This window comes from Rhinatrema bivittatum, chromosome 3 (assembly GCF_901001135.1).
Source record: "Rhinatrema bivittatum chromosome 3, aRhiBiv1.1, whole genome shotgun sequence".
NCBI classification, from domain to species: Eukaryota; Metazoa; Chordata; class Amphibia; order Gymnophiona; family Rhinatrematidae; genus Rhinatrema; species Rhinatrema bivittatum.
In genome coordinates, this window is record NC_042617.1 from 492,813,599 (window position 1) to 492,829,856 (window position 16,258).

The window sequence follows — 16,258 nt, forward strand, 5'->3', positions numbered from 1 at the left end:
AAGGTGACAGAGAGAGAGCGTGCGCTGCTGAGCTCTGTTATTTAGGCCTTTATACTGTGTAAAACACCTAAAAAACATTTAAGAAACACTAACTAAGAGTGAATGAGAATGAATGAGAGTGATTATTAATGATTATTTGCTTGCCAAAGGTAAGGAAAGTACTTTAGTGAGATTTAAAAATAACACAGCTGAAACGTCGATATTTATCAGCTTTTATAGTTAGCTGAATGAAAGAAACTTATGAAGCTGATTGTGTGATATCATAATTACACTGAAGTTAAAGCCCTATTAAATAGAGATGTGAATCGTGTGCCCGATCGCCTTAACGATCGGGTTCGGCTAGAGGGGGGAAAAAATCTGATTGTGGGTGATGTGGGTGATGTGAATCGGAATTGGTTCTGATTCACATCGTTATTTTTTTTAAAGTGAGGCCCGACCCTTTAAAATTAACCCCTTACCTTCCCCCACCCTCCCGATCCCCCCCAAAACGTTTTACGATTACCTGGTGGTCCAGTGGGGGCGCGGGGACCGATCTCCCACTCTCGGGCCATCGGCGCTATTTTGGCTGCCACTCAAAAATGGCGCCGATGGCCCGATAAAAAAAAAAACCCACCCGACCCTTTAAAAACGACCCCTTAGCTTCCTCCACCCTCCCGAGCTCCCCAAAACATACCTGGTGGTCTAGTGGTGGTCCCGGGAGCGATCTCCCATTCTGAGGCCATTGGCTGCCACTCATAAAGATGGTGCCGATGGCCCTTTGCCCTTACCATATGACAGGGTATCCGTGCCATTGGCCGGCTCCTGTCACATGGTAGGAGTACTGGATGGCCGGCGCCATCTTTAAAGATGGTGGCGGCCATCTTTATGACGGCGGCGGCCATCTTTAAAGATGGCGGTGGCCATCTTTAAATACGGTGGCGGCCATATTTAAAGATGGCGCTGGCCAGCCAGTGCTCCTACCATGTGACAGGGGCCGGCCAATGGCACGGATACCCTGTCATATGGTAAGGGCAAAGGGCCATCGGCGCCATCTTTATGAGTGGCAGCCGATGGCCTGAGAATGGGAGATCGCTCCCGGGACCACCACTAGACCACCAGGTATGTTTTGGGGGGATCGGGAGGGTGGGGGAAGCTAAGGGGTCGTTTTTAAAGGGTCGGGTGGGTTTTCTTTTTATCGGGCCATCGGCGCCATTTTTGAGTGGCAGCCAAAATGGCGCCGATGGACCGAGAGCGGGAGATCGGTCCCCGCACCCCTACTGGACCACCAAGTACTCGTAAAAAGTTTTGAGGGGGTTCGGGAGGGTGGGAGAAGGTAAGGGATTCATTTTATAGGGTCGGGGTGGGTTTAGGGGTTTTTTTGGTGTGCCGGTTTTTCCCCCCCCTCCTTACAATAGTGCCTATGCCCTAGACAGGTATTTGAATCCCTGTGGGAGGGCCACCTACTAACTCGGGGTGGGGATTAGGCATGAGTGTCGGGGGTTGGGGGCCACTTTCGCATTCCACATGAGCCGTACGGACAGAACAGTGGTCTCTAGTGCAGATTTGCTGGCCGTCGCAGTGAGGAAACTCACTCCAAGAAGAGATTTGGGCAACATTCTCTCCACCTAGCTTGTTGTTGCCCAGGTAGAGTGTCCATCAAGCTAGGTGGAGAGAACGTTGCCCAAACCACTTCTTGGAGTGAGCGTCCTCACTCCGACGGCCAACAAATCTGCACTAGAGACCACTGTTCTGTCCGTACGGCTCATGTGGAATGCGAAAGTGGACCCCAACCCCCGACACTCATGCCTAATCCCCACCCCGAGTTAGTAGGTGGCCCTCCCACAGGGATTCAAATACCTGTCTAGGGCATAGGCACTATTGTAAGTCAGTCAGTCACTCTCTCTCTCTCTCTCTCTCTCTCTCTCTCTCTCTCTCTCTCTCTCTCTCTCTCTCTTCAGCCTGACACAGGCTGTCTGAGACTATTGTGGCCTGTGATGATTGAGGTGCAAAAACTGGCAAATATTGTGCACTGCGATGAAACACTGAAAGAATCATCGCACACTGGGAAAACATTGCGTGTGGTGCTAATGTTTTCGCAAATGGCGAAAACATCGCCGCACGCGATGTTTCCCCACTGCACGAAAGAAGCCTCATTTGCATTGGTAACGCCCCCTAATGCGATATTGGAAAATGAGGCCCAAATATTGCTGCTTATATATATTCTGCTGTACACCTGAAGATAAGGGTGACTGCTGCTGAATTCCAAAGGGAAATTAAAAGCACTTTTGGCAGAAGGGCAAAAGGATTTTCATTTTGGACTTCAAGACTTCTTATTTTCAAAACCTCATTTCCATTTAAATACAGTTATCTGAGAACTGTTTAAGGAAAGAGTGACTGAATGGGTATAAGGATCTCGTGTGTTATATAACTAATTTAAAGAGTGTCTGATCTGAAAACACATTAATTTATTTTTATTCACCTTTCCTAGTTGTAGACAGGGAACTGAATTAGCCTTTTATTTTGAAGCTAGTAATATTTGAGAAAGTAAAAAAAATTAACAGTTGAGGGAGACAGGTTCTTTTATTGATTTCTTAAAGTTAGAATAGTAGGAAATTGTTCCAGAGACGACGTGGTCAAGCATAAATCCAGAAAGAACTGTAGCCTTTAAAACATTTCATCTTTGTCAAAAAAAACAGCGTACACAAGTCATCGTGGGAGTCAAAGATAAGTGCACCAACGAATACACGTGTAAAAGTATTAAAGACTTTTAAAAAACATTTAAATAGATAATAGTGCAGTAAATATTTAATAAGATAGACAGAATTTGAAATACAGTTATAGTTATCTGAAATGTTTGAAATGTTTAAAACCTGGTACCAATGTTAAAATATATTTATCTGTGTCATAATTCATGTTTATATTTGTTTTCCCAGTAAACCATATTCTCTATTGCCAGTTTAATAAATTTAACTTTAATAATACCAAGTGTTAAAATAATTAATTTTTCTTTTATTGGTGAAACTTCGCTGAGGAAAATTACTTGAGATTGATCTTGCTATTGGGTGGAATTATATGGATTTCTGGTGACATGGAAGATACTTAACCCTGTTGAGGTTTGACTATTTATGCACTTTGCTAATATACCAGTAGCATATCCTTCATTCGATATTAACAGTTGTGCAGTACCTGGAGTGGCATGAAGGGCCCAAGGAGTGGTGCAGCAAGTATGAGGAGAAATGGATTGGCAGGGCAAGAATAAGAGATCCTTAGCATGTATATGAGTACCACAGAGGAAGAATGGTATTAAAAACCTGAGGAGTGCTTCAGTAAGTTTGCAGAGTAATGGATGCCCAGGGCAAGTACTTTGGTAAAAGGGGATTGGACAGGAAGCTTGAACCCAGCCGGAGTAGTGGAGGAAGCTGCAAAGTCTCAAATCCAGCTGTTAATAAAGTTGTAAAAAAATGCAAATGGTAGGAGCAGAGAAATGCAGTGAGAAGGGTAGCCATAACACGCCCAAAGGAATTTGCTATTTCTTGCACATGCATAGAGCAGTGGAGTGAGTGGACACCTTAATGCGGCAACAATGGCTTTGAGCAGCAGTGACAGCAGTGGTGTTGGTTAATAATTTTTAGGGATGTGAATCATTTTTTGACGATTTAAAAAAATTGTCAGATATTTTTTAAATCGTCAAAAATCGTTAAGAGTCGCGATACAATAGAAATTCCCCCGATTTATCGTGAAAAATCATAAATCGGGGGAGGGGGAGGGTGGGGAAAACCGGCACACCAAAACAACCCCTAAACCCACCCCGACCCTATAAAACTAATCCCTTACCTTCCCCCACCCTCCCGAACCCCCCAAAATTTTTTATGAGTACCTGGTGGTCCAGTGGGGGCGCGGGGACCGATCTCCTGCTCTCGGTCCATCGGCGCCATTTTGGCTGCCACTCAAAATGGCGCCGATGGCCCGATAAAAAAAAAACCCCAACTGACACGTTAAAAACGAACCCTTAGCTTCCCCCACCCTCCCGATCCCCCCAAAACATTTTAAAATTACCTGGTGGTCTAGTGGTGGTCCCGGGAGCGATCTCCCGTTCTCAGGCCGTCGGCTGCCACTCATAAAGATGGCGCCGATGGCCCTTTGCCCTTACCATATGACAGGGTATCCGTGCCATTGGCCATATGGCCATATGGCCATACTGCCGGCGCCATTTTGCAATACGGCAATACAGCCATACGGCCGGCGCCATTTTGCAATACGGCAACGAGTGCAAGAGGTCGTTCCCGGACACCCGCTGGACTTTTGGCAAGTCTTGTGGGGGTCAGGAGGCCCCCCCAAGCTGGCCAAAAGTCCCTGGGGGTCCAGCGGGGGTCCAGGAGCGATCTCCTGTGCTCATGACGTCGGGGGACAGGAACCAAAATGGCGCCGGCGCTACCTTTGCCCTGTTATATGGTAAGGGCAAAGGGCCAGCGGCGCCATTTCTATTAACGCAGCTGTGGCCCGAGAGTGGAAGATCACACTGGGACCCCCCCACTGGACCCCAGGTAATTTAAAACATTTTGGGGGGGTTCAGGAGGGTGGGGGATTTATTTTAAAGGGTCGGGGTGGGTTTTAGGGTTGTTTTAGTGTGCCGGTTTTCCCGCCCTCCCCCGATTTACGATTTAAACGATTTAAAAAAAAAAAAAAACCCGCGACGATCAGATTCCCTCCCCCCCCAGCCAAAATCGATCATTAAGACGATCGATCACACGATTCACATCTCTACTCCATTCCGCTGAAGCACTAAGTGATCACCAGCAATCATTACAAAGATGTTCCAGATAACTGTGGATATTCATTTCTATGTGATATTTTACTTGCATAATTTAAAAAAGAAAGAAAAAGAAGGCATAACAAAAGAACAATTCTTAGGTGATTCCACATGCACCTGTTTGATCAATGATTAGACTGCTGACACTGTCTTGAACATCATCCATCTAAACAAATGGATGCATATCAAAGGCGTCACTATGAAGGTCAATCAAACACTGTTACCATTCTTAGATGTTTAAGTGATTTTTTTCCTTTGGTGTATCTTATATTTCACTTTTGGGTCCCATAAATTTGGCATTGATGCTAGGGGTATGACAGAGAGACATCAGGCAGCAGGTTACTTATTCTGGTGTATGGAAGAGTGACATGAGGCAGCAGGTCCTCTACACTGGTACTAGAGGTAAGGGAGAGATTTGAAGCAGCAGGTCTCCTATGCTAGAACTAGGAGTATGGTAAGGAAAAAGAGAGGTAAAAACAATAAGAGCCCTGGGGTAGTATATGAGGGTCATAGCTGGTGCTGGTGGCAGGTACAATGCCAACAAAGCCTTCAAGATATTCTTAATTATCTTGCCACTCCCATAAGAATTCTGGAAACCTAGGAAAAGGAGATTGTATTTTAAAAATATCCACAATTCAATTAACTATGGTGCCAACCTGGAGCAATGAGGGCTCACAATGTCTCTTGCAACTGAAAAGACATGTTCACTCAGAACACTGGTTGATGGACAAGGTAAATATCACTATGCCACTTTGGCTAGGTCTGTCCAGATTGAGATCTTATATGCCCAATATGCAAGCAAATCTCTGGTAGGGTCCTCTATGGGCTCTGCAGAAACGTGGGGGTAACCTACATGGAGCAGCAGTTAATATCATGGGAAGCTTGCTGGGCAGAATAGATGGACCATTTTGGTCTTTTTCTGCCATCACTACTATGTTACTAGATAACAAACCTTTACACAGAGCTCTCCTTTGCTTGAGGGGACTGAGATCATTTCCAGCAAGCTGCTTTAACTGTAGCTTGTGCCAGGAGAGATGTTTTTTGTGGGCAGTGTTGCAATGGCATACTATGGTGGGGGAGGATAAATTAGCGATGTAGGTGCTGCCTCTATTTGCACTAGTCCTTGTGAGACTGGAAATTGGGCATCCAAATGGCAGATGAAATTTAATGTGGATAAGTGCAAGGTGATGCACTTAGGAAGAAATAACCCATGCTATAGTTACACAATGTTAGGTTCCATATTAGGAGCTACCACCCAAGAAAGAGATCTAGGCACATTGAAATCATTGGTTCATTGTGCTGCGGCAGTCAAAAAAGCAAACAGAATGTTGGGAATTATTAGAAAGGGAATGGAAAATAAAATGGAAAATGTCATGATGCCTCTGTATCGCTCCATGGTGAGATTGTACCTTGAATACTGTGTACAATTCTAGTCACCGCATCTCAAAAAAGATATAGTTACGATGGAGAAGGTACAGAGAAGGATGACCAAAACAATAAAGGGGATGGAACAGCTCCCCTATGAGGAAAGACTAAAGAGGTTAGGGCTGTTCAGCTTGGAGAAGAGACGGCTGAGGGGGGATATGATAGAGGAGTTTAAAATCAGGAGAGTTCTAGAATGGGTAGATGCAAATTGGTTATTTACTCTTTTGGATAATAGAAGGGCTAGGGGGCACTCCATGAAGTTAGCACTTAGCACATTTAAAAATAATCGGAGAAAGTTCTTTTTCACTCAATGCACAATTAAGCTCTGGAATTTGTTGCCAGAGGATGTGATTAGTGCAGTTAGTGTAGCTGGGTTTAAAAAAGGTTTGGATACGTTCTTGCAGGAGAAGTCCATTACCTGCTACTAATCAAGAAGACTTAGAAAATAGCCACTGCTATTACTAGCATCAATAGCATGGGATATACTTAGTTTTTTTGATACTTGCCAAGTTCTTATGGATTTATATAAATAACTTTTGTTTTACGTATAGTCTTTCCTTTTTCTTTTCTTTACTTTTCTCAAGGTTCTTTCCTAATTTCTTACTTTCTCTTTATTTCTTTTCAGTCTAATAACTTGATGTTTGTGTGTCTGTATGTTCAGGTCTGGCTGTAGTTACTAATATTCTTTTCTTTTTAATGAAAAACGTATCTGTAGTTTCGTTCTTCTTCTGATAGTGCTGGCCAATTCTGCTTTCCTCTTCTTCTCCTCTTTCCTCTTGTGGCTTCCTCTTCAACCTACTAAGTTAAACTTTAAATAAAGTAACAAAGAAAACTAACGCCCTCCAACCACTCTAGGTTCTTTCACAGACTAATCAGTGTATTCCTGGGTGTATGTTTCTCTGTTGTCTTATTGTGACGGTATTGCTTCTAATTATTGAAAAATCAAAAGATAATTGAAATGACGCTAACTTTTCTTCATGAAAATTCCCTGTGTTAGAAAGTCTCTCACTCTTTCTTTCTTCCTTTTATTTATGGGTTCCTTCAGTATAGCTTGTTAATAAATGAGTGGGTATAGGCAGAATCTCTTCTTGAGATGGTGGATTAGCATAAATATCTGGACTTTTAAACACATCTCCCCACTTAGGGGTAGATTTTCAAACTGCGCGATTTGGCGTACTTTTGCTAGCGCATCAGGCGCAAGCAAAGTACGCGGGATTTTAGTAGATACGCGCGTAGCTGCGCGTATCCGCTAAAATCCTGGATCGGCGCGCGCAAGGCTATCGATTCCGTATAGCCGGCGCGCGCCGAGCCGCGCAGCCTACCCCCATTCCCTCCGAGGCCGCTCCAAAATCGAAGCGGCCTCGGAGGGAACTTTCTTTTGCCCTCCCCTCACCTTCCCCTCCCTTCCCCTACCTAACCCACCCACCTGGCCCTGTCTAAACCCCCCCTTACCTTTGTCGGGGGATTTTCGCCTCCCGGAGGGAGACGTAAATCCCCGCGCGCCAGCGGGCCGCTAGCGCGCCGGGACGCAACCTGGGGGTGGGTCCGGAGGGCGCGGCCACGCCCCCGGACCGCCCCGGGCCGTAACCACGCCCCGGGCCCGCCCCCAAAACGTTCCCGACACGCCCCAAAAACGCTGCGCGGATCGGACCCGCCCCCCGACACGCCCCCCTCAGAAAACCCCGGGACTTACGCGAGTCCCGGGGCTCTGCGCGCGCCGGTAGGCCTATGTAAAATAGGCGCACCGGCGCGCAGGGCCCTGCTCGCCTAAATCCGCCTGGATTTAGGCGGATTTAGGCGAGCAGGGCTCTTAAAATCCACCCCTTATTTTTCAGCATAGCTATGGGTTATTTTGAATATGTTTCTCAGTATAACCTTGATAATCAACCACAGAATTGTCTTGAATAGGATGGTATTCAGTATCCAAGAACAATAAAATCACTCACATTCTGTTAGTAAACCTTATAAATGCTGTGCTAATACATCATACAGCAGTTGAATTACAATTTAAACCTTTCTGCCTAACACCTTACCTTATCAGGAACCCACACTCATAACCATTCATACATGCACGCTTTACTCTTATTGTAAATGTTCTTTCATGAATAAAAGTGTTTCTGTACTTTTACTAGGTCCTGAGATCAGAGGACTCTGACAGCACCTCTGTTCTCAAAGACTTCAGGCTCACTACTGCTCAATTCTATAACTGAGTTTGAGTTTTCTAAGTTTAGAATATCCCTTGCTGATGTCATCCTAAGAAATAGTACTGAATACAGTCCATCCGGTGTCTATAGTTTTTGCTGCTCGGACAATTCCTATTTGGGTTTATTATTTTTAAGCATAGAACATTTTTGAACTTTCTTACTGTTTATAATGATCTTTGTTCTCCATTAAGATCCTGTTCTGTGGCTCAGAATAGTAAAGCTGCGCCTGCCCCATCATTGGTCCCTAAGGAAGCTGTTATCAAAGCTCCATGAAAAAGGCTTCGCTTCATCCTATGGCTTTTATGAGAAACCCTGTTTTTTTTTTTAGATGTTGAGGGGTGGGCCAGCCTAACTAGGGGTGTCCAGGTGTTACCAAGTTACTTTAAAATTAAATTCTCCACTATATATATGCATTTTAAATTCTCTTATGTCCTATAAAATGATTCCCTATATTTATTTCTGATTTTTCCTATACATTTCATCATTTAAATATATGCATAATTTGCATAATTACTATAAATATTTCTCCCATAAAAACTATAATTTTTTAAATTATCATTTATGGCTAAGCAGGTGTTCTTAGAATCTTAGCAGGTTTTTATTTTTTAAAGATTTTGCTTGTTTTTAAAATGGTTTTAGACTGAAGATGGACAAAGCTTCCATTGGGGTAATTTACAAATTTAAAACACCTTTTGGGGGCTGAGGAATTAGTGTCAGACAGGTGTCCAAGGTCCCCTTACCTGGCCACCCCTTAAATTTTACTTAACTTCATTAAGCCACAGGTACCCGCTGATGTCACTGAGACCATAGCCTAGACAGGTCTGTCATGTTGGAGGCTTCACTTAGGCCCTCTGATTGCAGTTTTTTTAGTTTTTAAATTTAAATTTGAGGTGGCTGCAGCATAATAAGAGAGGCACTCAGCCGAGCAGCAGTCATAGTGATCTTGGCAGCGATGGCCCTGGCTTTGCTGCAACAGGTTCTTTTTTGTTTGGGGCTCTATTCATGGGCGGAGGATATCAACAACAGTGGTCAATTACTGCTGCTCAGCTAATTTCTCCCGCTCCAGCTTTTCCGATGTTTGTGGCCTCGGCGGTGCTCATCTTCTGAGTCGTGGCTCCCTCTTTCTCTTCTCTTCTCTGGTGGCAGGGCCCAGCAATCCGACACCTGGTTTCCCTCTCAGGCCCCTCCTCCGAGTGATAGTCAAGTTTCTTCATCCAGGTATGTCTCTCCTTGCACGGCAGCCTCTCCTCTTCCCAGTACATGGGAAGAGGAGAGGCTGCCGTGCAAGGAGAGACATCTCTCACTGCCATTGCTCACTGCCATTGCTCCACTCTCTCACTGCCATTGCTCCACTGCACCATGTCCCTCTGTCCTGCCCTCTCTGGTCCAGTGAACTAAGGTACATCAGACTGTATGGTCCCCTCTTCCCCTTCATTCGCCTCCTATGAGTCTTCCCTGTATTACTTGGCCTCCTCCTGCTCAATCAGAATCAGCCACAGGCCCCTCTCTTACAGCCGTGGCACATTTTTTCTGCTCCAGCACTCATTTTGCTTTTCCTCCAGGTCTCTTTCTTCATCCGGTGGGCCCTGCTTTATTTTTTGCCACTGCTACTGTTATTGCTGTGGATCACTGTACTTTTAGGCCATGAGGCCCAGGTATGGCTCTCTTATTTATTATTATACCCTATTTACATATAGATGAAGTTTGTAAAATCTCTGAACCTACTGCTGGAATTAGAGTTTGCATTAGAAAAACACATTTCCAAGGTAGCTGATCTGCCCTTCACCACGTTAAACGTTATTTGTAAATTGCATCACACATCAGTTTTTCTCCTAGACTCACACATAGGCTGCAGATAGCACAAATGTCGTAGGCAGAACAATTTTTGGCTGCTCAAGATATACGTCTACTATGTCATTGTTTCTGGCTACTGATTAAGCTATATGCTCAATTTAAGACCCTGGGTCTGATGTATTAGACAATATGAGATTACAATCCAATTTACTTGAGTGAAAAAATCAGATTGGTACATTACTGCATGTTGCCTTTATCACCTGCTACTGACCTCTAAATGCCTCAGAGATGCCAAGGAGATCAGGCAGACGGTGCTGTCAAGAGCCGGGTTAGGGGAAGATAGAGGAGTTGGGGCCAGGGGAAAAGAGAGGGAAACAGAGAGGAAGTGGGGGCACAGGGAATGAGAGAGGGAGTGGAAGTAGGGGAGAAGCCACAGAGATAGAATGAACAGGAGGAAAGAGAGTGAGGGGTGAAAGACAGGTGGAAGAGAGAGATTTGAGGAGTGGAAAGCAGGAGTGGAGAGCAAGTGGGAGAGAGAAGGGGGCAGGGAAAAAGTACCCATAAAGACTTGCAAATGTTATTTTTCTGTGGATAATTTTTCCTCTGAAAAACAGTGCACTAAGGGCCCAATATTCAAAGATATCTGGTAGTCTAATGTATCCAGCTAACTTAATAGGGATATTCAGCAGTACAGATATGCTGCTGAATATAACCAGATAAGTTCCAGTTAGCTGGATAACTTATATCTGGATAACTTTAGACCTGCTATTGAGCTGGTCTAACATGTTTGGTTAAACAGTTAAGTTGTCTTACCTTGATCCACCCATTGCCCGTCCCCAAGATATCTGGCTATCTACCTGGCTGGTTGAATACTTTTCAGGCTAAGTGGCGGTCATTAAACATGGCTGGATATTCAGTGACTGCCACTTAGCTGGATGAATCCCTATTTATCTGACTTAAGTAGCATTAAATATCCACCTCATAATTTTTAACATGGAAAGCTATGCATATTTTTACCTCCTCTGGCCTAAGCTCACCCTGGGAACTCCTCCACAAAAAATACAGGTAAAAGGCACTTTGTTCCATCACTTACTACTTTTATCCATAATAGTGAGGACAATTTTCAAAAAGCTCTTTTAGCACATAGCCTTTTACACGAGTAAATGGCTTTTGAAGCTTGCCCTCAGTGATTTAATCAAATAATGTAAGTAAGAAAGAATGACATTAAGTGCAAAAGTAAATTAGGACATCAGCAGGTAGGGTGGTTGGAGAAGGGGTAGTAGAGGTTAGTTTGCTTGCTACCCCTCAACTAAAAAAGACATTCCATTGCACCTATTTCTAATAATAATAAAACAAGGGGATACATCATGAAACTAACAGCAGATTTAAAATAAATCATAGAAAATATTTTTTCTCAGCACACAGTCAATCATAGTGGGGTTTAAGGGAGGTTTAGACAAGATCCTGGAGGAAAAGTCCATAAAACATGATTAGCCTGGTAGACTAGAGAAGGCCATCACTATCCCTGGTCTGAATAACAAGAAATAGATGTACTATTTTTGTTCCTGCTGGGTACTTGTGATCCAGACTGGCCACTATTGGGGAGACAGTATGTTGCGCTCGATGGACTCTGGTCTGACCTGGCATGTAATTTCATATATTTTTCTGTTCTCGTGAATGCTTAATCATTGAAAACGTATAACTTCAGGGAATAAGGTTAAAGAGATCTGTGAAGGAGGATAGTTACCAATTAACTCGGTTTACTCCAGAGAATCCCTGGCTTGTTGACAATGTTCTGTTTTCTAACATTACAAAGTATACTTTGGTTACCATATTAAGAACCTGTCTTTTGCATGCTTTTCCTTCATGATATGATCTTGTCTTGTCATCTGGGCAGTTAGGGAGGGGACAATTGGGAGGCATGACGCTGTGAAGGAAGAGAATAAAATGTTGGTGGTAAATCTGGGACTTTAGGATATCTAACCTGAGGCAGCTCTTACATCAGGCAAAGATTTGTATTTACAGTTTTAAGCTGTCCCAAACTTGTTACAATACTAAGCATAATGATTTTTTGGAGCTCTGTAATAATAATTTTGCTTTTTTTACTGATTTTCATTATTAGTAAACATGTTACAGAGAGTAGGACTCCTCAGAACTTTCCTCCGGGACCCAGACCGCTGCCCTTCATTGGAAGTTTGCACATGCTGGATCTGAAAAGACCACATAAAACCTTCGTAGAGGTAAAAATGTCTTTGCTCACATTTGTATGTTTCTAAACCATAATATACAAAGTTATTCTATTCTTTCAGTGTTCTTGAGTATTATTGAAGTCGCTTGCTTATTCAGAAATGTTGAAAAGAATGGTCAGTTCCATGCCAGGGGATTCTATAACTACGTGCACAGGGCTAAAATAAGGGAGGAAAAAGTAATCGCTTACTTTGGCCCAAATTTCAAAGCATAAATCTACATTTATAACAGGGCTGTGAAAATTAGGACAGACTTACTCGTGTAATGTTGACTTTCCTAAGTATGCTTGAAATTTATGCATATAACTCCACCCCCAGTGAGCCTCTTTATTGTGCACATCAATACATGTGCATAAATGAGTTCAACGTGTTCTTTTACATGAACAGCTCTTGGGAATATTCAAAATTCTATTGGTGTTCATAAAACAGGGTTTTTTGCATGTAAACCCTTTTGAAAATTCAGCCCCTAGCAATTAACCAGTTAGCTGAATAGCTGCAGTTTGAAAATTGACACCCCCCCCCCCCTTATGCCCACATTTTAAAAGCCCAGCGAGCATAAAAACCGGGGGATACGTGCGTGGCTGGGCCCTGCGCACGCCAAACACATTTTCAAAAGGCCCCGGGTATGTGTGTTTCTCCCAGTACGCAGAGAAGTGCAGGGCCAACAAAAAGGGGCGGACTGGGGGGGGGGGGGGGGCAGGACCTGGGTGGGGTGGAGGCCGGTCGGGACATCGGCCATTATGCCCTGTCCCGGAGAAACACGCACCATAACTTACTTCTGTTCCGAAGGAGCAGGTAAGTTAAAAAAAAAAAAAAAAGATAGATGGGTACGCGTTAGGGGTTGGGGAGGTGAGGGGGAAAAGGCAGGAAGGTAAGGGAGGGCTATAGGGAAGCTTCCTCCTAGTCCGCTCCTTAATTGGAGCAAACTGGGAGGAAACTGGAGAAAGCCTACCTGTGTCGCTGCGCATTGCTTTTTAAAATCTCCCCCTTCCTGCGCGAGCAAGTCCCAACCCATCCGCACATGCACTCGCAGATTTTAAACTCCAGCGCACGTGTGCATGCAGGAACCTTATTTTATAACATGCACACATTGATGTGCGTGTGTTATAAAATGTCCACGTCCATGTGCGTGTGCCAGGAACCACGTGCACATGGACGCACCCGAGGGCCTTTTAAAATCTATCCCTTAATGAATAGTATGTGAAATATGATTTTAATTACACACTTAAAGATGAAATTGCAAAAGCTTTTATGTGGAAAAAAAGGTCATATACCCCTGTATATGGCCTGATCACACATAATGTGTATTTTAAAATGGGTCAGATACACGTGTAAATGTGCATTTATTAGTAAAAGTAGATGTGTAACAAAGGTTCATGATAGGGGCATGTTGGGGAAGGGCCTTTTAAATATGCTGGTAATGAGCTATTTTAAAAGTGATTATATGTGGGAACATCATCAAGCTTTTGCGGGCACATTTACTACTGCTCATTTATGCACACAGGTGCAAACTTTCATTTAGGTTTTCAACTTGGCTTTAGAGGGGCTGACTCCTCTGGGTGAGTGGACAAAGGAGCAGGCTAGAGAGTGGGACAGAGTGCCTAGGACATACTGGGTCCTACTGGGGGCAAAATGGGATAGATTGGGTCATACAGCGGGGCAGGAATGACAGTACCTGGGAAAACTGGGTCATATTGGGTGGTAACTGGGACATCCAGGTTTATACTGAGGATTACTGGAACCAATTGGGGGTAACCAGGACATTCAGGCCTGTAGAAGGGGCTGAGAGGGTATGTTACTGGGACAAACTGGGAGGGGGAAGTCTGTAGTGCAGATTCCCTTTTGAATATGGCTCTAATGGCCTTATGTCATAATGGCTGAGGAAGGAAAGAGAACAGAAGAGGAAGTGGTAGGTACCCCTACAGAGAGTATATAGAACTAGGATACAGTTTTTGTCAGAGAAGCAAGTTATGCACAAGTTCAGGTTCAACAAGGAAACCATTCTGTATCTACCACCCGAAGGGGCCATACCTTGTCAGTACACATCAAGGACACTACCACCCTAGCATTTTGGCCATCAGCACCTTCCTGATACCTCTAGGGTTAACGACTGGAATAAGCAAGTTTGCCACCTCTATATGTATCAAACAGCTCCTGGTGCATTGCTCTGGAAAACACACCACTAAATATCCTTCCTTTGGAGGAACAGCAACAACAAATCCTGACTGATTTCTATCAAATAGCACACTTCCCCTTTGTCTTGTGGGCTATCATTTGCATTCACATCCCTATAAGAGCACCATGGGGAGATAAGGCTACCTACAGCAACTGCAAGGGCTTTTACTAGGGATGTGAATCGTGTCCTCGATCGTCTTAACGATCGATTTCGGCTGGGAGGGGGAGGGAATCGTATTGTTGCCGTTTGGGGGGGTAAAATATCGTGAAAAATCGTGAAAATCGTTAAAAAATCGAAAAATCGAAAAATCGAAAAACCGGCACATTAAAACCCCCTAAAACCCACCCCCGACCCTTTAAATTAAATCCCCCACCCCCAAATAACTTAAATAACCTGCGGGTCCAGCGGCGGTCCGGAACGGCAGCGGTCCGGAACGGGCTCCTGCTCCTGCATCTTGTCGTCTTCGGCCGGCGCCATTTTCCAAAATGGCGCCGAAAAATGGCGGCGCCCATAGACGAAAAAGATTGGACGGCAGGAGGTCCTTCCGGACCCCCGCTGGACTTTTGGCAAGTCTCGTGGGGGTCAGGAGGCCCCCCACAAGCTGGCCAAAAGTTCCTGGAGGTCCAGCGGGGGTCAGGGAGCGATTTCCCGCCGCGAATCGTTTTCGTACGGAAAATGGCGCCGGCCATACGCGTATGGCCGGCGCCATTTTCCGTACGGAAAATGGCGCCGGCAGGAGATCGACTGCAGGAGGTCGTTCAGCGAGGGTTCCGGCGCCTCGCTGAACGACCTCCTGCAGTCGATCTCCTGCCGGCGCCATTTTCCGTACGAAAACGATTCGCGGCGGGAAATCGCTCCCTGACCCCCGCTGGACCTCCAGGAACTTTTGGCCAGCTTGTGGGGGGCCTCCTGACCCCCACGAGACTTGCCAAAAGTCCAGCGGGGGTCCGGAAGGACCTCCTGCTGTCCAATCTTTTTCGTCTATGGCCGCCGCCATTTTTCGGCGCCATTTTGGAAAATGGCGCCGGCCGAAGACGACAAGATGCAGGAGCAGGAGCCCGTTCCGGACCGCTGCCGTTCCGGACCGCCGCTGGACCCGCAGGTTATTTAAGTTATTTGGGGGGGGGTTCGGGAGGGTGGGGGATTTAATTTAAAGGGTCGGGGGTGGGTTTTAGGGGGTTTTAGTGTGCCGGCTCACGATTCTAACGATTTATAACGATAAATCGTTAGAATCTGTATTGTATTGTGTTCCATAACGGTTTAAGACGATATTAAAATTATCGGACGATAATTTTAATCGTCCTAAAACGATTCACATCCCTAGCTTTTACTCCCTGAATATGCAGAAGGTCTGCAATATCAAGGGCATCATCCTGGATATTGTGCATAGGTTTCTGGGATCTGCTAACGATGGGATCTGCTAACGATGCAGGGCAGTGAAGGGAGCACCGGGATCGCTGATTGGCCTGCGCTTTCGGCTCCGAGACCTGCCGGGGTAATGCCTTAGTTTTCAGCTTACCCACGGCAGCCCCAGCGCCGAACACGAGGCTGCACCGACTCCATACCGCACCTCTTCCTCCGCCTCCTCCTCGCACCGGAGCCTCCTCCTTGTACCGGAGCCAAT

At 45.1% G+C, this 16,258-nt stretch overlaps 1 protein-coding gene across 2 annotated transcripts in view; it reads left to right on the forward strand.

Annotated features, from left to right (window-relative positions):
- Nucleotides 1–12,107: 12,107 nt before the first annotated feature.
- Nucleotides 12,108–16,258, forward strand: part of LOC115088124 (cytochrome P450 2K6-like) — a 110,470-nt gene continuing 106,319 nt past the window's right edge. The window contains exon 1 of one of the 2 annotated variants that reach the window (XM_029596098.1): nucleotides 12,108–12,452. In XM_029596098.1, the coding sequence (XP_029451958.1) occupies nucleotides 12,276–12,452 (177 nt within the window). In that variant the 5' untranslated portion in view covers nucleotides 12,108–12,275. The remainder of the gene's footprint in view (nucleotides 12,453–16,258) is intronic. The other variant, XM_029596097.1, reaches the window with a different exon arrangement.